The 25,445-nt window shown below is 35.9% G+C and overlaps 3 protein-coding genes across 3 annotated transcripts; 2 read left to right on the plus strand and 1 right to left on the minus strand.

Annotated features, from left to right (window-relative positions):
• Positions 1-751: 751 nt before the first annotated feature.
• Positions 752-9,996, plus strand: LOC110793739 (KRR1 small subunit processome component homolog). The gene is made up of 12 exons (XM_021998642.2): positions 752-1,101; positions 2,688-2,764; positions 6,003-6,113; positions 6,390-6,458; positions 7,656-7,712; positions 7,959-7,997; positions 8,624-8,728; positions 8,919-9,001; positions 9,100-9,181; positions 9,325-9,468; positions 9,553-9,627; positions 9,727-9,996. Exons 1-12 carry the CDS (start codon positions 897-899, stop codon positions 9,838-9,840), a joined length of 1,161 nt encoding a protein of 386 aa, XP_021854334.1. The 5' UTR covers positions 752-896; the 3' UTR covers positions 9,841-9,996.
• Positions 9,997-13,370: 3,374 nt separating this feature from the next.
• LOC110781023 (elongation factor 2) lies at positions 13,371-17,579 on the plus strand. Its single transcript, XM_021985280.2, has 4 exons — positions 13,371-13,627; positions 14,423-14,484; positions 14,588-14,675; positions 14,919-17,579. The coding sequence occupies exons 2-4, from the start codon at positions 14,482-14,484 to the stop codon at positions 17,357-17,359; spliced, it is 2,532 nt and encodes an 843-aa protein (XP_021840972.2). The 5' UTR covers positions 13,371-13,627; positions 14,423-14,481; the 3' UTR covers positions 17,360-17,579.
• LOC110793738 (transcription factor JUNGBRUNNEN 1) lies at positions 17,577-24,718 on the minus strand. The gene is made up of 3 exons (XM_056837626.1): positions 24,268-24,718; positions 20,489-20,850; positions 17,577-18,425 (listed from the first exon to the last, which is right to left on the minus strand). The coding sequence occupies exons 1-3, from the start codon at positions 24,521-24,523 to the stop codon at positions 17,964-17,966; spliced, it is 1,080 nt and encodes a 359-aa protein (XP_056693604.1). The 5' UTR covers positions 24,524-24,718; the 3' UTR covers positions 17,577-17,963.
• Between the last annotated feature and the right edge of the window lie 727 nt (positions 24,719-25,445).

Raw genomic sequence — 25,445 nt, forward strand, 5'->3', positions numbered from 1 at the left:
CACATTAAATATAAGTAACTTATGTGATATTTACTCATTTTTCCAAAGTTGTAAAATATTTTATTAATTAGCAAATCCTATTTTATATCTTAATTAATTAAGTATTTAGAAATAAAATGAATGCTACAAAAGAATAATGTCCATAAATGTCTTTTTACACAATCAAATAATGACCAACTTTATCAAACCTCTAAGTGTTACCAAACAAGTTTATATATGGGCGTGTTCGGCGGTAGCGTTTGAGGTAGCGGGTAGCGTTTTGACCTAGTCAAGACGCTACTTGTAAAATCTGTAAGTGTTTGGTAAAGTAGCGATTTAGGTAGCGGTTAGCGGTTGAGGTAGCGGTTGGGTAGCTTTTGTCAAACGTTAAAATTAGTAGCGTTTAAGGTAGCGGGTAACGTTTGACAAATTTTTAATAAAGTTTTAAATAATATTCTTGCTTTTATTTTTATTTTTTTTAATATCAACCGCTACTTTTACCGAACACTCATATTAGTTACCGCTACTTCGACAGCTAACCGTTACCCGCTAACCGCTACTATTCACCGCTACTCGCTACTTTAACCGCTACCCGCTACTCAACCGCTAACCGCTACCCGCTACCGCTAATTTTGCCGAACAGGGCCTATATAAACAGCTAGTCAAATTCGTAGTCAAATCTGTTAAACAAAAAGGTAATCAGCTAACTGCTAATAGAACAGTAAAAACTAAACGCTAAACTCTATCTACCAAACAGGGTCATAGACACAAGCCAATTGAAATTTAACATTCCTCCCTTGGCCGACCCCGTTTCACCGTTCCGTTTCCGTTTCCGTAGTTTATAAAGTTCGATTAACCGCTGTCTGTTCTCTCTCTCTTTCCCCTTCCTGACCTTGAGTTCCGCCTCCACCGCAGACATGGCAGACATAGAGCAGCAAAACAATGTCGATGAAGAAGTAGTACCAAAACAGAGGACTAAACACAAGGGTAAACACGATAAGGACAAGCCATGGGATGACCCCAGTATCGACCATTGGAAAATCGAAAAATTCGACCCTTCATGGAACGATTCTGGCTTGCTCGATGTCAGCTCTTTCTCTACTATCTTCCCCCAATACAGAGGTTATTTTCTTCTCTTACTCTAATTAACTTCATATCCCCCCTTGATTATGGCTTCTATTTTTTATAATTTCAATTGGGTATGCTTTTTTCATTCATTTACTTGATTTTTCGAGCTGCTTTACTTGCGGCGGAACGTTTTTCTGTAGATAAATGCGCGGTTCGATCTATATGTGTAATTTTTTAGCTTAGTTTGTTGTGTTAATTTAGGGTTTTTGCCTCTTTTTTGTGTGTGTTAATTTAGGGTTTATGCGTCCTAATTAAAACTAGTTTGCTGTGTTAATTTAGGGTTCGTGCCTCATACTTAAGCTTAGTTTCCTGTGTCATTCCAGGGTTCTTATCTGAATTGGGTTTGCTCATTTCTTTTTGCATTTGCACTTTCATGGTTTACTATTAAGTTTTGGAAGATAAGTTTGCTTAATTTTGGACACTCCCTCCATTCCTCTGAATTTGTTACTGTCTGCATGCCTTAGGAAGGGAGAGAGATGGTATAGAAGAGGTATGAAAGAAAAAAGCATAAAGTATTTATAGTTTGGTAAAAGTGTAAAATAACAAACATGAAGTGTAACAATTTGAAATTGGAGGGAATACAATTTTCATGATTGTGTTTTGATATTTGGGTGGTTAACCTGTGTAATCAGAAAAAGTGCATTTCCCCACCTCCTCGGTAGTTTGGCTGAGATGAGTAGTTGTCGAACAACTCGAACCTACCTAGCTTGCTTTTGGATCTATCGATGCTTTGGGCTCTGTGTTTTGGAATTTGGTATACATATGCCTCTCAGAATGGTCTTAATCTATTCATCCAGAGTCCTCTTTTCTTTATAATTTGCAGCCATCTGGAATCTCCTTTTCTTTCACGCGTCCTACTTTTTCTTTTTGTTCTTATAATGTTGAAAACCATTTTGTCCAAGAGAAGAACATCTTATTTCGAACCCCTAGCAGAAATGTAGTTCTCTTAAGAACCGCTTCATTAAGTCAAGAACTTTACAAAAATGACTATTACTGTTGCCCTCAGAGGAATAAAAGATTGTTTTTATGAGACATTCCATTTATTCTTATTAGTCTTGTATGTTAAACCATGTTCATTAACACTCTATTAAATCTTGTAGAGGTCTTACCTAAAGAGCTAGTGGAAGGATTTCTATGTTTAGTCAATCTGTGGAAATTGTTGCAAAATGGTGAAACCGGTAAAAGTGAATGTGCGAGGATAGCAAAATGGTATTACAAGATATTAAACAAAAGTTATCTAATATAGAAGAATGAATTGAGCCATATATATTTTCCACTTCTGCTTATGGGACTTAGTGGTATAAGAGTTCATTATGAGTTGGTGACTAGCATGGACTCCAATCAGCCATATATTATCTAATAACTGGTAAGAACTAAGAAAGTTTCTGGGATGAATTTATTTGGATATTTGCATTAAAACTTGCTGGCAGCCTGACAGGCCGGTGCCATTGTTATTCCTTCCCTTCTCTTTGAGTATTACTTTTATTACTTCAGGAGATACAATTTTTATGGTTAAAACTATTTTGTATGGAAAATGTTTGGGTTATTCACTGTTATTTATCGTTTTCTATGTTTTACAGAGAAATATCTGCAAGATGTTTGGCCAACGGTAAAGGCTGCATTGCGGGAGCATGGTATTTCATGTGAGCTTAATTTGGTATGGTTTTGTTCTTTTATGTTCCCAATTTGAAAAGCTATGACGTAGACCTCTGTGGTTACTTATTAGGTTGATGACAGAGAGGCTGTTATTACTTATTAGGTTGATGCATACTTACACTTTCCTCTAAATTCTCTGCCCCCACCTACTAGACAGATGTGATTGTCAAATGTCATGCTTGTACTAATAGCAGACCTACGGCTACAATTCTTTCCACAAGCTCTGCATAACTGATTCAAATAAGAAGGCTAGGATAACTGGAGAAGGCTGATAAGTCCTTTTTTCCTTGGGAAATAATGTCTTACTCTTCTTTTTAGTTTTTTAACCTGTCACGATAATGTTACATAGGGAGTAATACTTGTGAAGTCGGCAGTTCAGTGACTGAGGTTTGTTATAATTTAGGTTCTGGAGACACGGGTCCCTGGGACTTTAACAATGCTACATTAAGGAATAAGTATTGAGACTAGCTTGATTAAGGATGTCTTTGACAATGCCATATGAATTGTCGGTAATAAAATCCGATATTAATTGCCTGGATTACCTTCTCAGAATCTCAAAAGTATTTTTGATTCACGCCAATCTTCTTAGGTAAGTTTTGTGATAAGGTTGAGGACTGCCAGCACTTCACGTTGGGGTGGTGGGGGACTGAAATTCTCTAGGTAAGGATCCTGTGCTTAGCATTTAGCAATTACCTGGATGAATGAGGCGAATCTAATAGACGTTACAGACCACCCTATGGCCACCTTGCTGGTATTAGGATTGTTTTACTTTCTAAGAGGCGTCCACCTTAGTGGTGAACTGAGGAGCAGAATCTATTTCTCTAGAGAGAATCTTCAGTGATTCTAAAGAGGGCTCTCCTCTTGTTTCTGGAGCTGTCTTGCTTGGGTACCTTTGAGAAGTTCTCTTGTTTTCACATTAGAATTCATCCATGTTTCAGTCTCTTTTAGTCAATGTAATTAGAGTCAAATTCACACTCTTGAAAAAATGAAAATAACTGAGCTGTAAAGTAATACACCTACACTTCTATGGATCCCAACCAAAAGTCCGAGACAGAATTTCTATGTTACTATACACAAAGAGTTCACATAATATGACCGATTTTTTAGTCCCACATCAACAAGGCTGCAAAATATTTGCCTTGTACTTGAGACTTATTTTCTTTTCTCTCCATATTGCATCACTTTCTACAAAACAAGCTCTATAACTGCAGATTGCAGTAGCTGTGTGCTGATTCTACCCAGTTGAATACCCTGATGTGCATGTGTGATTAATTAGCATTTCTCTATTTAGTAACCTGTAGCTTCATTATTGCAAACTAATATTTTCCTACACACTTTAGGCTCTGTCCTATTTTTGGTTGGTCTATTTACAGAAAGTATCTCTGTACTTCATTCTCTCAGTTTCCATGGGAAGTCCACATAGCCCTGAAAAAACCATGCAGAAGAAAGCCTATAGACATCAATAGTAGTTAGATTCTTTTCAATTGAGACTGCTCATTTAAGCAACCTGTAGTAGCCGACATCTTTTGGAGAGTTAGCCAGAGAATAATTTCATTCCTCGATGTAGGGTCATTATTACAAACTAATATTTTCAAGCTGCTTTGTGCTTCGTCCGAGTTTTTGGTTGGTCTTTATGTAAAAAGTTGTCCCTGTACTTCATTCTCCCAGTGTCCATAGGAAGTCTACATAGCCCTTTTATCTATAAAAAGATCCATAAACACCATGCAGAATAAAGCCTATAGACATCTGTAGTAGTTAGGTTCTTTTCAGTTGAGACTTCTCATCTCAGCAACCTGTTGTAGCTGGCATCTTTTGAAGAGTTAACCAAAGAATACATACTTCTTTGATTTAGTCTTGTTGCTTTATTGCAAACCAGTTTTTCCACAGCAAGGATCTGTCTAAGTTTTTGTTTCGTCTTTTTTATACAAAGTATCCCTGTACTCTATTCTCTCAGCCTCCATACATAGTCCTCATAGCCTTGGGTCCCGTGATATCTGAGAAAAAACATAAAAACGATAACGTTTTGTGTCCGAATTGTTCAGGTAGTATTTTTGGAGATGATGTCAACTTTCTTCTCCCACACTTCAGTGGCAACTACGTGTCTTTCTCTTTTCTAATATCTATCAGGTTTATAAAAAATCAGCTATTATTCCTTCAAATTAGTATCGACAGTAACTTGAGCAAAAAAAAGGAAGAAGAAAGACAATTAGATCGATATTATATTATCACAGAAGGTTAAAGGATACATTATCAAGCATTCAAGTGCCTGATTCACTGAAAGCTACTCAATATTCTGGATACCTTTCTCTTTGCCTACTAATCCCTTATTTATAGCATTTCTGAGTCTTTTTTCCATGTAACCAACCAACTGTCTTCCTCTTCAAGCTACCCTTACTAAACTAATTGTACAATACCTAAAACTACCCCCTTTCTATTAGGCTAATTCGTTACAGAGGGACTGTAAAACAGTCATTTTATTTGTCTCACATGTCACAGTTAAATTCGACATAGTAATCGCTTAATTGTAGCTGACATAGTCATTTTATGCGTATGGAGATTCTTTATTGATGGAGCAATCATATAATGTATGATGTACTGAAAATTAGCCTCTCATTGAAGGGGCTTTACTTGGTTATAAAGTTGAGACCTAGAGAATCGCTGGAAGGGGCTTTGATTGATGGGAATGCTAAAACTTGATATGGTACACTCACTGTGTTTCGGGATACACCCTTTGCTAAAATTGTTCTTTTCGATGCTATTCTTAGTTCTCGGTTAATCAGGGAATACTGTGGATGGTAGTGATGGTAAATGGGAAAACAAGATGACAGTTGCTTGTGTCCTAGTTGAGTTAGTTGTTTACCAGATTCCCTTGTCCAAAACGAAACAATTATGATTTATTGACAGAGATCACCATAATTAACTCCCTTCATCCCTCCTATTTTATCACAATAGGGTTAAACACACAAATATTGAACCTAGAGCATAGCTAGGGTTTAGCACAGGCTATTTGAAACATTTAAAAAGAAAAAGGGATACTGTTGCATTTTATCATTTGAGATTAGTGCCCGCAAGGGTATTTTGGGAAATGAAATGGGCCTTGTCCCAAAAAAAAAAAGAAAAATAATCTGGGTCATCCATGTTAAGGAAGGGTGGAAAATGTTTAGGGACCAAGGGAGTAGCTGTTTATTCATCATGTTGAGAAATATTTGAGCCTGACTCTAATTTTTCTTGGTTTTCAGGTTGAAGGAACTATGACTGTTTCAACAACTAGAAAGACCAGAGATCCATACATTATAGTGAAAGCTAGGGACCTCATTAAACTTTTGTCGAGAAGTGTTCCGGCACCTCAGGTATGTCTTCAACTCCTTTTTGTGTCATTTATATATGTAGTTCACCCTATAGTGTTCCGGCACCTCAGGTATGTCTTCAACTCCTTTTTGTGTCATTTATATATGTAGTTCACCCTATGTTACTGTCTTTTCTCCCCACTATTTAAGATTCTGTTTGAAGTATATTCCTATAAAACAACGATGATCTACATTCTAGTTTGCATGCAATCTTCCACCCCTCTTCTCAGTTGAAGTTTTTGGGTATACTCACTCGGTGTGGCTGTTTTGTGTGTTTAGGCAATCAAGATACTTGATGACGAAATGCAATGTGATATCATCAAGATTGGTAATCTAGTGAGAAATAAGGTGCGTTTCGTTCTGCTGAAAGGTGTATTTACTGTATTTGCTTCATTTGTCTTTTCTTTTGTGATGGTTAATCACTATGCACACTGCCAGTTCATTATTATGCTCTTCAATTCTGATGCATATAATGATCACACGGAGAACAAAATAGAAGGTGAAGGCGTGAAGCTGTGTCCTTGTCCATTTAATATTATACTTGGGTGGTATGAGCTGATCTAGAATTGCACTGACCTAAGCAAGCAATTTAAGTGTTGAAAACAAACGCAGATCTTGCTCGGATAATCTTATTGTGACACAGTATATGCCACTTGCTGAAGATAGTAACAGTTAGACTATACTTTCTGTAGTATTTAAACTCAACATTCAACCCGGCCTTATTCTGTCAACCACGACACCCGGTTGCGGACAGAAGTTATGGGTTGGATTCTCCGTGGAGAAATGGATACAACATGTTTGTTGAAAGAAGAAAGCAAAAGGCGATGAAATCAGAACTCTCACCTTCTCATATTAAAACAATAGCGTGTTAATGTCGAAATATCAGTAGTTTATCTGACCTAAATCTGAAAATTAAGTCATCAAATCAATACTCAATAGGAAAAGAGAATGAAATGCTGGGGTTTCTGGATGCTGGTGATATTTGACTGTTGTTATGGTGTTGGGACAGATGATTGGGGGTAGCCAGCTGGTCAAGTGTTTCTTGACCATAGTAAAAGAGGTCTTTTGTCAAACTAATTTTTGCTATTTGATAAAAATATAAACAGATGTTCATAATACTAATCAAAATACTAATCAAAATACTACTAATGTACTACCATGAAAGCAACTTCAAATCTCCAATAGAATCATTGTTACTTTTTTTTAATTATGACAGATAAAAGTTTGAGGAAAAAGAAGTTATTCAGTTCAAACTGTTGCAAATAATCATGCTAATTCACCATTCCATTCTATTGCGATGTGAAATTGGACAATGCATAGGAAATAATATCTCCGTTAAATTGTCACATTGAAGTCTTATTTTGAATGTGTCAAAATTTGAAACACAGGTTATATAGCTTTTGAAAAAAGGTTATATAGCTTATGTGAATAAAGTATTTCTTGTCTCTGTCCAATATGTGCAAGTAATTGTGATAGCTTAAGCTTATGTGTATTATGGACACACTGCTTCAGGCGTAGCTTGATTGTTTGTATTGCTGATTGCAGGCTCGCTTTGTGAAGCGGCGGCAACATCTTCTTGGTCCCAATAATTCTACCTTAAAGGTTTGTATTTGTCTCAAGTAGAAGAAAATCATGCCCTTGAGAAATTGGGGGAAAGTGAGCGTGTGAAATTTTGGAGGAAGTATGGTGCTATGGTAGACTGATGGCCAACATAATTTTTTTTAAAAACACTTCTGTGGTTCACGCTTATAATAGCTATGTAGGGAATTTGAATAGGGAGTTGATCGGTGGGTGGGTTGTCGGGAAGACACACTTAATTTCTCTGACTTAGTGTTTCCTACGATGCAGGCACTTGAAATCTTGACAGGCTGCTACATCCTTGTTCAGGTTTGCTTCAAAAACTACTTGTTATGTTTGAGATCTTTTCTTCAGGAAACAATTTTTCAGGAATGTCTGTCTTGTAAGAATCCCAACAAAAAGTTCAAAACAGTATTACCGAATTTCTTAATCACCCCGCGTGCCGGAAACATAACATGAGAATGACACATTTTTGGTCTAATTTATCAAATTAGGTAGTGAATTTCGAACCCATACCCAATCTAACAGTAAAGGATCAGGTAACAATGATTCAAAACTAACTAATAGTGATATCTTTTTAATCGAAATAAGTAACGTATGGAGTATGATTATAAAAAGACCCACCCACAATCTTCCCCATTGTTCTGGGATTACCATGGAGGATATTTGAACTTTATTTCAAATTCGTTTTGATTTTTAAAATAAATATTGTATAAATAAAATAATTTAATATTTGCAACAGAATTAGTTACGAGTCTTATGACCTATTTCAAGTAGATAACTAAAGTTGTGATTACAATGAGTTAACGCCAAGTTGGGATATTCTAAGAAGACTGCCCAAATATGAGATTATTCTAATAAATTCCTCCTTTATTTATGAGATGAGAATTGAATTTGATTCCTCTCTTCTCCCATCTCCGTTGGAATTTATGCAGGGAAACACAGTTGCAGCCATGGGATCTTTTAAAGGATTGAAACAGGTCAGGAGAATTATAGAAGACTGCATACAGAATAAAATGCATCCAATATATCACATCAAGGTACAAACACTCGTCTGCTTCTCTTGTAAGATATGGTTGCTATTGTGTTTCTGTTTTCACCGAAGGAAAATAGTAATTTGGCAATTGCAGACTTGCAGTTGGATATTTGCTGTTGCGAATACCCATTTGTCAGTCATGTTATATACTTACACTATTCAATTTCTGTCACACTATTCAATTTCACTGACAGATTCTCATGATGAAGAGGGAACTCGCAAAGGATCCTGCCCTTGCAAGTGAGAACTGGGATAGGTTTCTACCACAGTTCAAGAAGTATGACATTTGTTATTGCATGCAGTAGCAATTAGTGTTTATTCTTTAAAATGCATTGTTTACCTGATGGTCAATTTTTTTTCTCCTCTTGAATTCAGGAAAAATGTTCAGAAAAAGAAAGGCAAGGGTAAGGAGAAGAAACCTTACACACCGTTCCCACCTCCACAGCAGCCTAGCAAGGTGAGAATTTTATGGTCCTTGTAAATTTCTTGCTTGTAGACAATAATATGGTAATGGATAGCTTATCTATGTAAAAAAGCTGGTTTGATTGACGTTGAAAATATGATGTTCGGATACCTTCATTAACAAAACATTCAATGTAGATTGACCAACAATTGGAGACTGGAGAGTACTTCTTGAGTGAGGAAAAGAAGTCGGCGAAGATGTGGCAAGAGAAGGAGGTGAAACAGGCAGAGAAAACAGCTGAAAACAAAAGAAAAAGAGATGCTGCTTTTGTTCCACCTGAGGTTTGAGACGTTCAACTTGTCAGTGGAAATTGTTAATTCGGAATTTTTGCAAGATACTTAACACCATGTGCTATTATGTTATAGGAAACTACGGCGGAAGGTGATAAGAGTGCAACAGTTAGTAAAGGTGATGTCAGTTCCATGGCACAATCATTGAAGGTAATTGAGTAGAGCAATTTATTCTTGTTTAAACATCGTATGCTTTGCTATACTTGGTTAGTTGGTTTGACATCGAGTTGATGTTGTAATATTCTGCAGAAAAAAGCGAAAGAATTTGGAAAGAAGAAATCTGCCAACCACATAGATCCTCAAGCTTATATTGCTGGCTCCGAAGCACCGGCAAAGAAGAAGACCAAAAGCTCCAAATCTTGATCATTAATCCATATTTGTCAATTTTGATCTTAGTGAGACTGATTACATTATGTTGATGACTTGATATGATTGCAAAGTTCATAAAGTTTAACTTGACTTTATACTCTGAAATACTCTAATTTTCGTGCAATCAAAAGCCAATGTCTTCAATGCAAAGTTCTGTTTTTTTTAATCAAATGTCATTTGGTGGTGTTTTGAAACTTGCATTTCATTTGACATTCATGATTCCATACTCGGAAATTGAAATGTTAACATTCAAATCCAAATCTAAATCTAGTGTTTATACAAAAATCTGTATTCTAGAAGTTCAAAACCTTAGTCACGTTTGAAACGCACTCTATCACCCAATTTTGAGACTGCCTTCCACAGTTCCACCGCCTTCCCACTCACTTAGGCAGATCTCCCTTTGCCGTACCAAAAAAAACATTGATTGAAATCCCCATACACTCCACTATAAATAGGCATTTGTTGGAACATACGAAGAACAAACCACACACAAAAGGTCACCCTCTACATACACTACAAGTCCTCCTTAAATAGTGTTCTTCCTTATATTATTCACCTATCCACTAATCCACTATTTTATACTACTCTTTTGTGAGTTCATCATATCATAGTGAGAGTTGTAATTAAGGTTCTTGTACTCACCTATTTTCCATATAGTGGATTTTTGGGTGCTCGTCGTTTGTGGGTTTTTTTGCCCCGATTTGAGGCTTTTCCCACGTTAAATCTTGTGTTTGTTTTATCGTTTTTCTTGCATTTATCTACACTAGGACCTGGATCGAGCGCTATCGCGCGCGGATGCACATCGGAAAAAAACGATAAATTTTCGTCTCCTAAATCAAACACGATAAAAACAAAGAAAAGAAGATGAGGACATCGTTCCTATCTTATAAATATGGAGGAAAGTGCTTGAATAATTTAGAAACTCTGTAAAATAGTCTCATAGCCAATACAGATAGGACTGTGCACCGGTCCAAATCTGGTCCGGTCTGTGCCAGAATGGACCGGATTTGAAATCTGGTTATTTTCATTTTCGGAGACCGGTCTCGAACTATTCCAGACAAGACCGATCATGTCCTGAAATTCTGCACCGAACTGGTTCTAGACCTGTTGGTACGGTTTGTAATTTTTGCCATTTTCGTTTATTAAAAAAAAGAAGTTGTACATTACTATAGCTACTGCTTCCTGTATATTTATATCACAAAAACCTTCTACATATTTATATGACAAAAAAACCTGTTGCATATTTCTGTGATAAATACAACACCGACTTTTGTGATTATTTCTTGTCATTGTTAAACAAGGGGATTTCGAGAGAGCCGCAGTCAAATTCTTTCATTGTTTCCAATCAAGTTCAGTCATTGCTTCAAAAAATTGCGCTACTTCATCTTACCAGTTAAAAACCAAACACGAGTGGCGCTTCTCCATTTGAAGATGAGCAAAACGTACCGCAGATTGCCCTTCTCTACCATTTTTCTTCGCAAGATCAATAGTGAATTTTTGAAGAAGCTCTCTTTATCACCAGCAACATTGTGTCGCCTAAGAACATCCCCTTCAAAAAGAATGATTCTTGATTCTGGTTGCAACTATCATATGTGTCCTCATAGGGATTGGTTTACCCCTTATGAACCTGTTGATTGTGGTATTGTGTTGATGGGAAATAATGTTTCCTGCAAGGCTATTGGCATTGGGTCAATAAGAATCAAGACACATGATGGCGTTGTCGGGACCTTAACCAAAGTTCGTCATATTCCTGACTTAAAACACAACTTAATCTCAATGGGTACCCTTGAGTCTCTTGGATATAAATTCTCGGCTCAAGGTGGAGTTTTAAAGGTTACCGATGGTGCCATTATTGTCATGAAAGCCAGTAGATATGGTAGTACGAATGTTTTGCAGGGACATACAATGACATGTTCATCATCCATCTCATATCACTCTTTGATTCAGATCTCACTCATATGTGGCACATGCGCCTAGGCCACATGAGTGGGAAGGGTATGGGCATCCTGAGCAAACGAGGTCTTCTAGGATCACCTGGTACGTGTAAACTAGAATTATGTGAGAATTGTGGCTATGGGAAACAAAAGAAAGTAAGTTCTTTACAACTACTTACAATACTTGACTATATTGACAATGTTAAAAGTGGTGAGTTTATCTTTCAATTCATAGATTGAGTTTTTGCATTCAGAAAGGGGTGAAAGCACATCTTGTTTCTAGACTTACATCCAATTTTATGTAAAATGTTTACACGTTATTAATAAAATTAAATAATAATAATAATAATAATAATATGATCTGAAATAATTAGGAAGGTCCTGAAATAAGGTGATATAAACGATTCCTTACTCAAATTAAAAAAGTTTATCGCTACAATTAAATAAAGAAATTAATAAATAAATTAGATGTTTTTTTAAACAAACAAATTGTCAAAACAAATTCTGAAAGTAAAATTAGATAATCGATTTTTTTAGTAGGTAATACAATCAAAAGGATGTTTCGTAGTTGTAGAGTAAACAATTTAAAGGAATATACACATAAACAATTTAAAGAAGATTTGGAATTACCCTTATAGCATCGTTAGATTCTTATGAACAACATGCCTTCCCATCTCCAGTGCAGTGAACTAAAATAGCCTACGTACATGTGTGATGTACGATTTTTGCGGCTTAAGCAATAGACAGTCGCAAAAGATTTGCGGCGGACGACGGTGACCATGGCTCTGCCGCAGATCTTATGTGGCTGGCCGTGGTTTTTGGCGCAAATCTTGTGCGAATGGCCATGGGTTAAGCCGCAGAAACCATGCAGCACCAATTAAAAAAAGAAAATTTGACGCCCACGTAGGGAGGTCGCCGGTGGAATAACACGAGATTCAGATTTTCCAATGTCGATCTAGATCTCAAGGGCGACGTTAATTTAACAATGGTCATGATGAGCGACTGGGATTATCTCTTGGGTTTCCTTTGAAATCGGCGGAGTGCCATCAGAGTGAAAGGAGGAGGATGGTGGTGGACGAGGGCAAGGAGGGGGTGATGGGAGGGGGTTGATTTTCTTTTAAATGGTAAAACCGTCATTTTGCATAATAAATGCGGATTATTTTAAAGACGTCAGTAAAATACTCCTGAAAAAAAGACTGATTTTAAAAAGTGTAACTTATATAAACATAGGGAGGAAATGAGGAAGTCTTTGTCACAAGTGACTTGTGTCCATATGGACACAAGTGAGTACCAATACAGAATGTAGAGTACCAATACAGAATATGTTAGTACCAATACAAATTATGTGGATACCAATAACACAATATGACTTGTATCAGTGGTATTTCTAAGCAATTTTGCATTTTGGTACTGACATATTATGTGTTAGTACTCAAGATGGTTGTATTTGGATCAATTGTATTCATTGTATCAATATAGACACAAGCCACTTGAGGTTTAAAAACCCTCGGAAAGAAATATACGTAAATCACAAAAAAAATGTCGAAAAAAGTATTAAATGTAAAAATATTTATGGAGTACTCCGTAATAAAATACGTCCGCTTTAAGAAAGTGGATCAGAGCGACTATCTCAAACGAGAGGTATTTCGGACCCTTCATCAGCATATTCACCTACTAGGGTTTTGTTCTCTCTCACTCTACTACCCTGCAATAAAAGCGCAGCTGCTTCTCATTTCCCCCTTCATTTCCTTTTTCTCCACTCATTTTTCCTTTGGCCGCCGCATTCGGATCCACAACGAACCCTAAAACCACCTTCTCTTCGGTGGTGTTCTTCTTCGTCTTCTCAGGTAATGATCGCAACCTTCGTCTCTATCTATCCTCTCTTTTCCAGATGATGTTGTGATGTTGTATTGACTGTCTCTTTGAACTTGAGTTTCTCGGTTTTTTTGGATTGTGATTCTGTTTGTAGCTTGATTTATCGATTTTCTTCCATCTGTTTCAAGTTGAGATTCATTGATTTTCGATTTTTTCTGTACTATTTTGATTTGCTACTTATGGTCCATGATTCTTATCCGTTAGTGTTTGATTGATGCTGTAGTAGATTCTCTTTGTTGAATTTTCTCTTCAATCTTGCCAATTGTTTGAAATGATTGTATTTGTATCATTTTGCTCAGTGTTTGATTGAATGGTGTAATAGATTATGTACGGCTATTGATTTGAAATGATTGTTTTTATTCATTAGTTCAGTGAATAATTTTTCGATGATGATGCGATGTCTTGTTTTTGTTAGAATTTGATATTGATATGCAATGGATCTGTAATTTTGATGCAGTATTTCCAGTGAATGTGTGTAGTTTGCTGACTTCAGCGCTTTCTATTTGCTCATATAAATGCTGAACTCATGCTTTAATAAGCCTTGTTTATTAGTCGTACCTTGATTCTGTTTTCATTTTATGCGAGGTCGGTCATGTATTCATTTGGACTTTTTATATACGAAGTACTCTGTACATGATATTGTCATAATACAATTACTTATGGATTCATTTGTACGTTTAATATACGACGTACATGATGATATTGGCATAATTCAAGTACAGAATTATTGTTCATCGAGCTTAACGACCTTTCTGATTGGTGTGTAGGGTTTGTCAAGGAAATTTCTATATTGGCGAATTGCCGTTGATTCTCAAGAGTAAAGAAAATGGTACGTATACTTTGCTGACATTTAAAAATTCTGTTGTAGTTCATATTTAGAATGTCTGGGTTGTTAATGTTTTAACTTCATTGTTTGCTTTTGAAATTTGCAGGTGAAGTTTACAGCTGATGAGCTCCGCAGGATTATGGACTGCAAGCATAACATCCGTAATATGTCTGTTATTGCCCATGTGGATCACGGTAATATGCATCCTTTTTAGAGATTATGTTACGTTCCTTTCTGTTGGCAATTAATCAAGTTTTTCATTCTATATTTTTTTGATGTGATCAAGTTAGTACTTAAAATTGCGCTCATGTGTTTTTTCCCTACTTGAATTGCTTTTATAATTTAGGCTTTTTAAACTGTTGATTTGTTGGGTAATGTTGTTTCTGTTGTATTCTGATGACTTTTCTCACACCTCTTGCTGTTTTCTTATCTCACAGGAAAATCTACCCTGACCGATTCTTTGGTGGCTGCCGCTGGGATCATTGCCCAGGAGACTGCCGGTGATGTCCGTATGACTGATACCCGTGCAGATGAAGCTGAACGTGGTATCACTATCAAGTCCACTGGAATTTCTCTGTACTATGAAATGACAGATGAAGCTTTGGCCGCATTCAAGGGAGAGCGTGCCGGCAATGACTATCTTATCAACCTGATCGATTCTCCTGGACACGTTGACTTCTCATCAGAGGTTACTGCTGCCCTCCGTATCACTGACGGAGCTCTTGTCGTGGTTGACTGTATCGAGGGTGTGTGTGTCCAGACCGAGACTGTCCTTCGCCAGGCTCTTGGTGAGAGGATCAGGCCTGTTCTTACTGTCAATAAGATGGACCGTTGTTTCCTTGAGCTTCAGGTTAATGGAGAGGAGGCTTACACAACGTTCCAGAAGGTTATTGAGAATGCAAATGTCATCATGGCTACCTATGAAGACCCCCTTCTGGGTGATTGCCAAGTCTACCCTGACAAAGGAACAGTTGCTTTCTCAGCTGGTCTCCATGGTTGGGCATTTACTTTGTCCAACTTTGCTAAGATGTATGCCTCCAAGTTTGGAGTTGATGAGTCTAAGATGATGGAGCGTCTCTGGGGTGAGAACTTTTTTGACCCAGCCACCAAGAAGTGGACCTCCAAGAACACCGGAACTGCAACTTGTAAGCGTGGGTTTGTTCAATTTTGTTACGAGCCCATCAAAGTGGTCATTGCTACTTGCATGAATGATCAGAAGGATAAACTGTGGCCCATGTTGGCAAAACTTGGAGTCCAATTGAAGTCTGAGGAGAAAGAATTGATGGGTAAGGCATTGATGAAGCGTGTCATGCAGACCTGGCTGCCAGCTAGCAGTGCTTTACTTGAGATGATGATCTATCACTTGCCGTCGCCTGCAACGGCTCAGAGATATCGTGTGGAGAACTTGTACGAGGGACCCATGGATGATGTCTATGCTACTGCCATCAGGAACTGTGACCCTGAGGGACCTTTGATGCTTTATGTATCAAAAATGATTCCCGCACCTGATAAGGGTAGGTTCTTTGCTTTCGGTCGTGTCTTTGCTGGAAAGGTTGCAACTGGTATGAAGGTGAGGATCATGGGACCTAACTACGTTCCTGGGGAGAAGAAAGATCTTTATGTGAAGAATGTTCAGAGAACTGTCATTTGGATGGGAAAGAGGCAAGAGACTGTTGAGGATGTTCCATGTGGTAACACTGTTGCTATGGTTGGTTTGGATCAGTTTATCACAAAGAATGCCACACTTACAAACGAGAAGGAAAGTGATGCCCATCCAATTCGTGCAATGAAGTTCTCTGTGTCACCCGTTGTCCGTGTTGCTGTGCAGTGTAAGGTTGCATCTGATCTTCCCAAGCTTGTTGAAGGTCTTAAGCGTTTGGCCAAATCCGATCCTATGGTTCAGTGTAGTATTACAGAGTCAGGAGAGCACATTATTGCTGGTGCTGGTGAACTTCATTTGGAAATCTGTTTGAAGGATTTGCAGGACGACTTCATGGGTGGGGCTGAAATTACCAAGTCAGACCCTGTTGTGTCCTTCCGTGAGACAGTTCTTGAGAAATCAAGCCGTGTTGTGATGAGCAAATCCCCAAACAAGCACAACCGTTTGTACATGGAAGCTCGTCCAATGGAAGATGGTCTTGCTGAGGCAATTGATGATGGAAGAATTGGCCCAAGAGATGATCCTAAGATTCGCTCCAAGATCTTGGCAGAGGAATTTGGATGGGACAAGGATCTAGCAAAGAAGATCTGGTGTTTTGGTCCAGAAACAACAGGTCCCAACATGGTGGTTGATATGTGTAAGGGAGTTCAGTACCTGAATGAAATCAAGGATTCTGTCGTAGCTGGTTTCCAGTGGGCTTCAAAAGAAGGAGCATTAGCTGAAGAGAACATGAGAGGTATTTGCTTTGAAGTTTGTGATGTGGTTCTCCATGCTGATGCAATCCACAGAGGAGGTGGACAGGTTATTCCAACAGCTAGGAGAGTCATATATGCTTCACAGTTGACTGCTAAGCCCAGATTGTTGGAGCCAGTCTACCTAGTTGAAATCCAAGCTCCTGAAAATGCACTTGGTGGTATTTACAGTGTTCTGAATCAGAAACGTGGACATGTGTTTGAAGAAATGCAGAGACCTGGTACACCACTTTACAACATCAAGGCATACCTTCCTGTTGTTGAGTCATTCGGGTTTTCAAGTACCTTGAGAGCTGCAACATCTGGACAGGCCTTCCCACAGTGTGTGTTTGATCATTGGGAAATGATGATGCAAGATCCTTTGGACCCAACTTCTCAAGCTGCTGCTTTGGTTCAGAATATCCGTAAGAGGAAGGGATTGAAGGAGCAAATCACACCACTTTCCGACTTTGAGGACAAGCTGTAGTATGCCATCTTCGAGTTTTCTGTGAAGTTACATTGGTCATTTCTGTTGTTATTTTCCATCTTTTTTGCCCTCTAGAGAAACTGTTCTATGTCAAAGTTACTTTTTCCCACCTGGGGGAGTTTTAACATCTTATTGTTGTAGTAGTTAATCTTTCGAACATGTTATGAGTAGATTGTTATGGTTTCTTATAATTTCTGAATGCTGATGTCTTTTTGCATGATGCTGCTGTTGTTTTTATACAGGCAACTGCTGTGTTCTATCTGTCAATGATTGCATTCTTTGAAGTCAGATTTTCTGATAATTTGTAACATTCAGTTGTTAGGTGCATAATATTTTCTATTTTTTGAACTTTTTTTTTTCTTGGTTGTTTATAATTGGAGCTTTGGGTTACCCAATTGTGTAGCAAAACGGTACTCAATAATCTTCATCCCCCAAAATTTATTCATGTACAAGTCGGAATCAAATATCAACAAAGTAGTACGGAGTACAAGACTATAAGTCCATTTCTAGGAAAAAAAGGTACAAAAATTCTACTACTGAGCAAAACAAAACCCAAAGGGGTTTAATTTATACAAAATTCTTCTATCCTATTGATGTTATATGTTTACAGAAAAGGGTTCTTAACAGCTAACTCTACAACTGAATTGAGGTCATCCCAATTATGCTGATAATAAGCAAAATTCTGCAAATCATTCCCATCATTTGTTAGAACATGACTCATCGTGCTCGGCCGCGATGTACATGATGGAGTATGAGACATAAGGTTCCACTGTTGATGATCTGCATGACTACCTGTAGTAATATTTTGATTTCCTGTATAGATATTGTTAGTATTGTTATTATTATTATCCCCTTGATTAACGACCAAGAGATTATTGTAGCCATTGTCAAGTGCTGCTGCTGCTTGATGTGTTCCAAAGCTAATGTAACATTCTTGATTAGTGTTAGAGTCAATGCTGCTTGTTTTTGAACTTGAGTTTACTGCATTTTTACTCCTAGATAATTCCCTCCAATCAGGAGTGTGTCTTTTGTATCTCTTGAATATCCTGCAAAGTGTCCATATCTCCTGCAATAATTAATAAAACCCATCATCAGAAAAATAATGTTACCTATATTTTATGCCCTTTCTTCAACCTTCATCAACTAAACTACTAAACTAGTTACTAAAAAAACATTCAACTAACTAGTTAATACTAGTCTTATAACCTTTATCAACTAAACAAATAAACGGATTAGTGGATAAAAAAAATCAACTAAGCTAGTTAATACTAATCTTTTATGCGTACAAAAGTATATAACGTATAAATTGTGTTATTAACGATAATAGTCGTCATAGTGCAACACTATAATACCAAATTAATAAATTAAAAAAACATACTTCTTACAAAATAGTGGGTTTCAGTTGTCTATTTACTCACTTGAGAATTGAGATAGATGCTTTATCAGGAGCTTCGAATTATTAATTCTGCTATTGCCTTATCCGACCGTTATAAATTGACCCTTATGGCAGATAAAAATGGTAAGAATAAATTACGAAGGAGAGAATGAAGCGTGATTAACGATTTAGCATCAAATATTTCTATTGGTTTGTTGGTACTACATTAATAATCATTTTATTTATTTAATACAATCCGGTTTATTTAAATGTGAATAAGGGGTATTATAGTCTACTTAGGGGACACAAAAAGATTATTTACCGTAATGATTTTAGAAGTTCCCTAATAGAAAAGAGATTATTATGATTAGATACTACGGAGTAACCATAATTCTATTTATCAGAAGTTCGTTAATTCTATTACAGAGTACGTTATAAAAACAAGGTGATTGGATATCAATAATTCCCCCCCCCCCCCTCTAAAGTCTGAGAGTTAAAGAGTACACCTAATTTGACACTATATAAGGTAACAAGGTTACCTCAAGCTACAGAATAACAAAACAAAACAGTCTTCAAAACAAACCAAGACAATTTAAGGCAAATTCATAATGAGTTTGAACAGGATTAGATAGGAATAATGTTTGGGTGATTCCAACGTGAGTCAACTTCGGGTGCCCAAGAAAAGTTGAACCACCCCTTATTAGTTATTAGTCATTACAGACAAACTCGATCCAGTTGACTCTTTAAGTGTTAAACTCTCATGTACTCTGTATATCCCAAACGGAGTTTATGACTCTGAACTACCATAAAATGGTAAAAATCGTCCACTTAAATTAACTAAAACGGCCTTACTTTTTTTTAATTTACTCTTATATAATGTACTACATCGTTTCATAAAGATTTTTACGGTTACTATTTGCACAAATATTAAGACAAAAGTAGAAAAGTGGTTGAATATAATAAAATGTGGATAAAATAAAAAAAAAGGGTGGCTGTAATAGAAAATGAAAAGTAAGAGAAAATGAGTGGGAAATTGTAAATATTGTAAGGTAACAAAGGATAAATCAAAGTATAAAAAAAATTTCATGTCCAAAAAATAGAATAAATATTGTAAGGTAAGGTAGTAAAATTTCATGTCCAAAAAATAGAATAAATCAAAGTATAAAAAAAATTATGAAACAAACTAAAACGAAAAAGTGTAAAAATCATTCTGAAACAAATGTAATAATACTTTTAATATTAGGAGCTATCGTTGTACTTCATACGTAGTAGTATGTATTTAAGCTAAATTACAACATACTTTCCCTGCTCTTTTTTCTTTTTACTTTTTAATTGGAAAGTTTTAAAATGGCCAAGTCAGTAAAAAATAAATAAACAGAGGAAGCAGAATAAGGCGAGGTAAAGACCCGCTCTATCATTCTCCTCATCGAGAGTGATGGATAGCTCAGTTGGTTAGAGTTTCCTTCCCGGTTTCAGGTGATCCTGGGATCGATTCTCATCCCCGTCCTTTGTGGCTCATTCGCACCAAAAAAAAATCCTTAAAACAACTATATAGTAGCTACACTTGAAGTTTGTTATGAAATTCTAACTTGATTTCAAAATGGTCTTTATAGTTACTATTTTGCATAAATATTAAGAAACGGACTAATTAAAACGGAAAATGTAAATATCAGTTTGAAACGGAGGCATAAATAAGCAGCTTCATAATCATGAAATGATTAATTTATCAAAATTAGAAATAGAAATATACTTACAGCTTCAAGGGCAGTGTCCTTAGGGTTAGGGTTAGGGTTATGATGTTGGTGTATTTGATTGGGAAGACGAAACTCATGCATCATCCAATCAGTCTTTGAGCCTTTTCCAGCACTACCTCGATAGTAAACTAATGACTTCTTCAGCCCAATGCAATGCTGTGACTGTGACTGTGACTGTGACTGTGACTGTGAGTGTCCTTCCCCTCCGTCATTGACATTGTTGGAGTATATCGGCCTGTCGATTCCTGTTGCTTTCCAAAATCCAGACCCTGTTACTCTGTTTGGTCTTATGCTGTTCCTGTACTTTCTTCCTCTTTTGCAGTAGAAATACCACTCTTTATCTCCTATGCTGCTACTTCCTTCTGCAATTCAGATCACTTCTTTAATCTTAGTATACATAAATTTCATCATATAACAAACATGTTTTTCCCACATTGCATAGAAGAAAAAGGATGACTAGTTTTTAGTTAACCATATAAGTCTACTCCCTCCCCCTTTGTTCCTTAATAGTTAATACTCACACCGGTTTGACTTTTTGCACTATTCACATAATTCACTTTAACCCTATTTTATTTATACTATATGAAAATAAATATTAGTATATACAGAGTAATATATTGTTGACTTCATCTTAATATATATTATTCAAAATATTAATATTTTTTATAAGTTTTTATAATATGTAGTTAAAGATATTGGTGGTCAAAGTTTTGCATTGACAAACATGTCCAGTTAAAACGGTTCAAGTATTAAGAGACGGATGGAGTTTAATAGCTACTACCTACATTCCAAAATGATCTTTACACTTTTCGTTTTAGTCCGTTCCATAATATTCTTTACAACCATACCCCTTTTACCCCACAATATTTACAAATTTTTCACTCACTTCGGGGCTGTTCTTTGTTGGGCCCCCCGGCCGAAAACTTTTTGTACTGTATTTTTAGTTACAAACCCCCTTAAAATTTGTATATAATTATATAGTTACATAGTATATTGCTTAATTTTTTTTCTACTAGCCCCTCTCGTAAAACCGTTCAAGGTCCGACACTGATTCACTTTATCTTATTTTATTCATTTTTTCTTACACTTACCCACCTTATTATATATTTCTCTTACTTTATCCATATTTTAAATATTTTCTCATTTTTTACACTATCCATTTTTTGTCTTAATATTTGTGCAAATATTAACTGTAAATATCATTTTGAAACGAAAATAGTACTCCCTCCATTTCTTTTTGTTGTATCCGTTTCCATTTTAAGCGTTTCTTTTTGTTGTATCCGTTTCTATTTTTGGACATACATTTTATCCTAAAATACCCTTATATTTCTATCTAATTACCAAAATACCTAAAGATTCTACCCATATTCCCACCTAAATTTCCCCACCCCTATTATTTAATTCTTTTCCCTTCCCCATATACCCACTCTCTCACCTCCTTTATCACCCATCATTATCACTCCTCTCTCTTACCTTATTTCTTTATTATTTTCTCTTTTTTTTTTTTTTTTTATTATAATCTCTTATATAAAATCATTTTTCTTACACCCAATCATTACACTTATACCAATACAAACCAAGATTCTAATTTTCTTAAAAACTCCCCACTTTCTGAAATGGATACATAAAAAAGGAATGGAGGGAGTACTTGTTTACTTCAGCTGTTATCGATTTTAAGATGGATTCATGTCTAGACCGAGAAGATCATAGCAAGGTACGCGCGTGTTATAAGATGGATTGGGCTTGTATGTGATTAAACTGTTCTCCGATGTGATGCTCGTGTTTAGGTAATGTTGGAGATTGAAGTTGTAACAATAGATGTGATTTGAAATGGTCAAACTAGATAACTTCTTATTGTCAAATAGGGAGATCTACTAGAAGATTTATTACTTTTACGAAGTGGAGTACTTTATAAGAAACCCTTTTCAGTTTATTAAGGTAGTTATACCTTTTCACCAAGCGTTTTGTTTTTGTTGGTTCATTTGGAGGTATGACTATTTTGAAGACAGCCCTTTCAGAATCTATTTTACCATACATTGAATTTGAATATTTGATATCTATGTAAGAAGAATTCATGTAGCATATAGATTGTACAATTAATTTAAGAATCTTATACAAAGAAATGAATAAAGTAAATACAGTATATAACTTAATGACATGTAATTTGCATTCTAGGTTTAATTCTCGTTTAGAAGTTGTTTCTTGCAGATTTAATTCAAGCAGAAAATTTTGTAATCTCGCCTTGAGAAAAAGGCGGTCCTTACTTTATTGGATATCATGCATACATAAAATATGGAAAAAGTTACAAGAATTGAGGCGGTATTTATGTAATTTAGATCAACGAGTAAACATAAATTAGATCATTAAGTTAACTCATGAATAAACTTCATGGTAAAAGTCGTAAGTTGCAACAATATTTAGTTGTCGCAATTTTACGTGTCGTAGTTTAATTGGTACATATAAGCGCCACGTAGGTTATGCGTCATCGGAGTATTTTACTATCAATGCAATATTTTTACTATGAAAACATGTAAATAAGGTAATTGATATAAAGAAGGAAACAAATTACAATTTTAAGATTCTCCTACCTTTTTTTGAAAGGTGTATAATATTTTCATAAGTTAAATTTAATATTTTAATTTCTAATTTAAATAAGTTAAAATTAATATTTTAATTTCTAATTTAAATCATGACACATAAGCATGCCATGTCATCGTTGTGACACGCCTTAAAGGTCGCATGTTGCGACCTTTATCATTTTAGAACTTCATGAATAATAAAAATCTAATAATTTTGTTAAAGAAATTTTGATTCGCATTTGCAGAATGATCATCAACAAAGTATGCATCAGTGCAACCAGAAAAAGGCAATGCATGCATGAACTTGAATTTTTCACTTTTATTTTTGTTATTTTACCATGGCCTGTTGTAGAAATATTAGAAAATTAATTAAGGGTCTACGATATCCGCAAAAATATGCTCTGTTTGTTTTGATAGAAGACTCTTTTCAGGAAAATGATCATTTTCCACTACAATAATTTGTATCTTTAACGACAACCTAAGAATAATGGGTCAAAAATCTCGTCGTAAAAAGCTTTTGTAACGGGGATAACAACCAAACAACGACACAACCGTCGCAAATGTCTATTACGACGGGTTAACGACTGCCCCTTTTATGACGGGTTCACGACAGAAAATCCCGTCGTTAATCAACGATTATTGGCTTTTAGCGACGGGATTTCCCGTCGTTAATGGTACAATTTCTTATAATGTTCCTTTGTTTGTTTTAATTTGTAAGGGTGAAAAGTAACTTTTCTTTTGAAAAGAAGGAAGGTCACATTTTCGTAGCTAATTCATTACATTTTTTTCTTCTCATCTCATCCTTTCCATCTCTACTTTCCTCTTCTGTTTTTTTCCGGTAACTTTTCTTATAGGAAACAAACAAACCAAAACAATTTTCCTATAATATTTTTCCCTTGAAACTAGTTTCCCATGGAAAATCATTTTCCTTTGAAAATGTTTCTCCACTGAAATAAATAATGGAACGTTAATACTTGGTAAATGATTTTCATACCTAATTACTCCACCCATCTTTTTTCAAGTGTTTCCAAGTATCATTATAATCAAACCCTTTGATCAATTTTAGCATATGCATGGATTTACATGATTCACATGCAATACAGAAATAATTTGAGAGGCATGCACTAAAAATATCATAATAATAGAAATAGAGATGAATTAATAAAGTAGTAGTAAAAGTTTGAGTAGTAAAGGACATACTTGCAAGATCCCAAGGGTCATGCTTGTAGATATCAACTTGCTTAATAATCTCAATACTAAGTGGTCGTCTTTTCTCAACCTTCCTCTTTAAGTAAAACGACACCAGTTCTTCATCGGTCGGATGAAACCGGAACCCCGGCAACGGTCCTTCTTCATCGTCGACACCGACAACAACATCGTCGTCTTCTTTTGTGTTGGTGCTCATTATTTCCTGCTTCTGATTATCTTGGTTACTACTGTAGCTCTTCACCTCCATTATTAATTATTGAATTATAATTTCTTTAACTTATTTTTTTTTGTTTGTTAGAAGTGTATTATATATATAACCAGAATAAAAAAGAGTGTGTGAATAGCAAAGGAGTTAATCAATGAAAATGGGTGGTAGTGAAAACGGCTAAGTCAAGTCATGAGGATTGACCTGTTGGGGGTCATGACTCATGAGAAGGGCCATACATTTTAGAAACTTTCTTCTTTTCTTTTCTTTGCTTCTGACCTTATCATTTTGAAATTTCACCCATTATATATACTACTATCTTGTGTCTTTTTCATTTTATCCTGATGTATGCAACATCTAGAACATTTTTGTTTTGTTTTTTAATTAGTCATTTGTGATTAGTTGTTTTTTCAATTGGGCTTAAATCTATCTCAGCCCTCATTACTGTTGTACTCTCTTGTCAAATGAAGATTTACATAATTTGATATACATAAGGTGTAGGGGTGTGCAAAAATTGGACCGGAGCGAAAAAATTGGATCGGACCGGACTAAAGCCAATCGGTCCGGTCTCTGGATCGAGAAATATCAAAATTTGGTCTTTGGACCGGACCCATTTTTCCTTAATAAAATATAATATAATTTATTTAAATATTTAATTCTCTCCTTTAATAGGTTGTAAATATTACTATATTGTGATATATTTTATTTCAAATTTCAAAAAAAGGCTTAAACAATTGATTTATATATATATTTTTCTTTTTCACCATACTTTTATGAAAAAAAAGAAAATACTACATTTGGTCCGGTCTTCCGGTCTTGAATGATCAAACTTTCGGTCTTCGATCCGCTTCAGATCGGTCCGGTCCGGATCGAGTTTGGACCGATAAACTCCCCTAATAAGGTGTGTGTATCCCAATTCCACTTGCATGGACCCGGTCCACCATAAGATTACCATGGACCAGAG

The sequence above is a fragment of the Spinacia oleracea genome, chromosome 1 (genome assembly GCF_020520425.1).
Source record: "Spinacia oleracea cultivar Varoflay chromosome 1, BTI_SOV_V1, whole genome shotgun sequence".
NCBI classification, from domain to species: domain Eukaryota; kingdom Viridiplantae; phylum Streptophyta; class Magnoliopsida; order Caryophyllales; family Amaranthaceae; genus Spinacia; species Spinacia oleracea.

Excerpts from the sequence above, each read along its gene's own strand:
- LOC110793739 (XM_021998642.2), top strand. The coding sequence starts at position 897 with ATGGCAGACATAGAGCAGCAAAACAATGTCGATGAAGAAGTAGTACCA. Across the intron at positions 7,998-8,623 it reads GCTGCTACATCCTTGTTCAG|GGAAACACAGTTGCAGCCAT; the intron begins GTTTGCTTCAAA and ends GAATTTATGCAG. Across the intron at positions 9,182-9,324 it reads CTCCACAGCAGCCTAGCAAG|ATTGACCAACAATTGGAGAC; the intron begins GTGAGAATTTTA and ends CATTCAATGTAG.
- LOC110781023 (XM_021985280.2), top strand. Across the intron at positions 14,676-14,918 it reads TATTGCCCATGTGGATCACG|GAAAATCTACCCTGACCGAT; the intron begins GTAATATGCATC and ends CTTATCTCACAG.
- LOC110793738 (XM_056837626.1), bottom strand. The coding sequence starts at position 24,523 with ATGGAGGTGAAGAGCTACAGTAGTAACCAAGATAATCAGAAGCAGGAA. Across the intron at positions 20,851-24,267 it reads TGACCCTTGGGATCTTGCAA|AAGGAAGTAGCAGCATAGGA; the intron begins GTATGTCCTTTA and ends TCTGAATTGCAG. Across the intron at positions 18,426-20,488 it reads AGGACACTGCCCTTGAAGCT|GAGATATGGACACTTTGCAG; the intron begins GTAAGTATATTT and ends TAATTATTGCAG.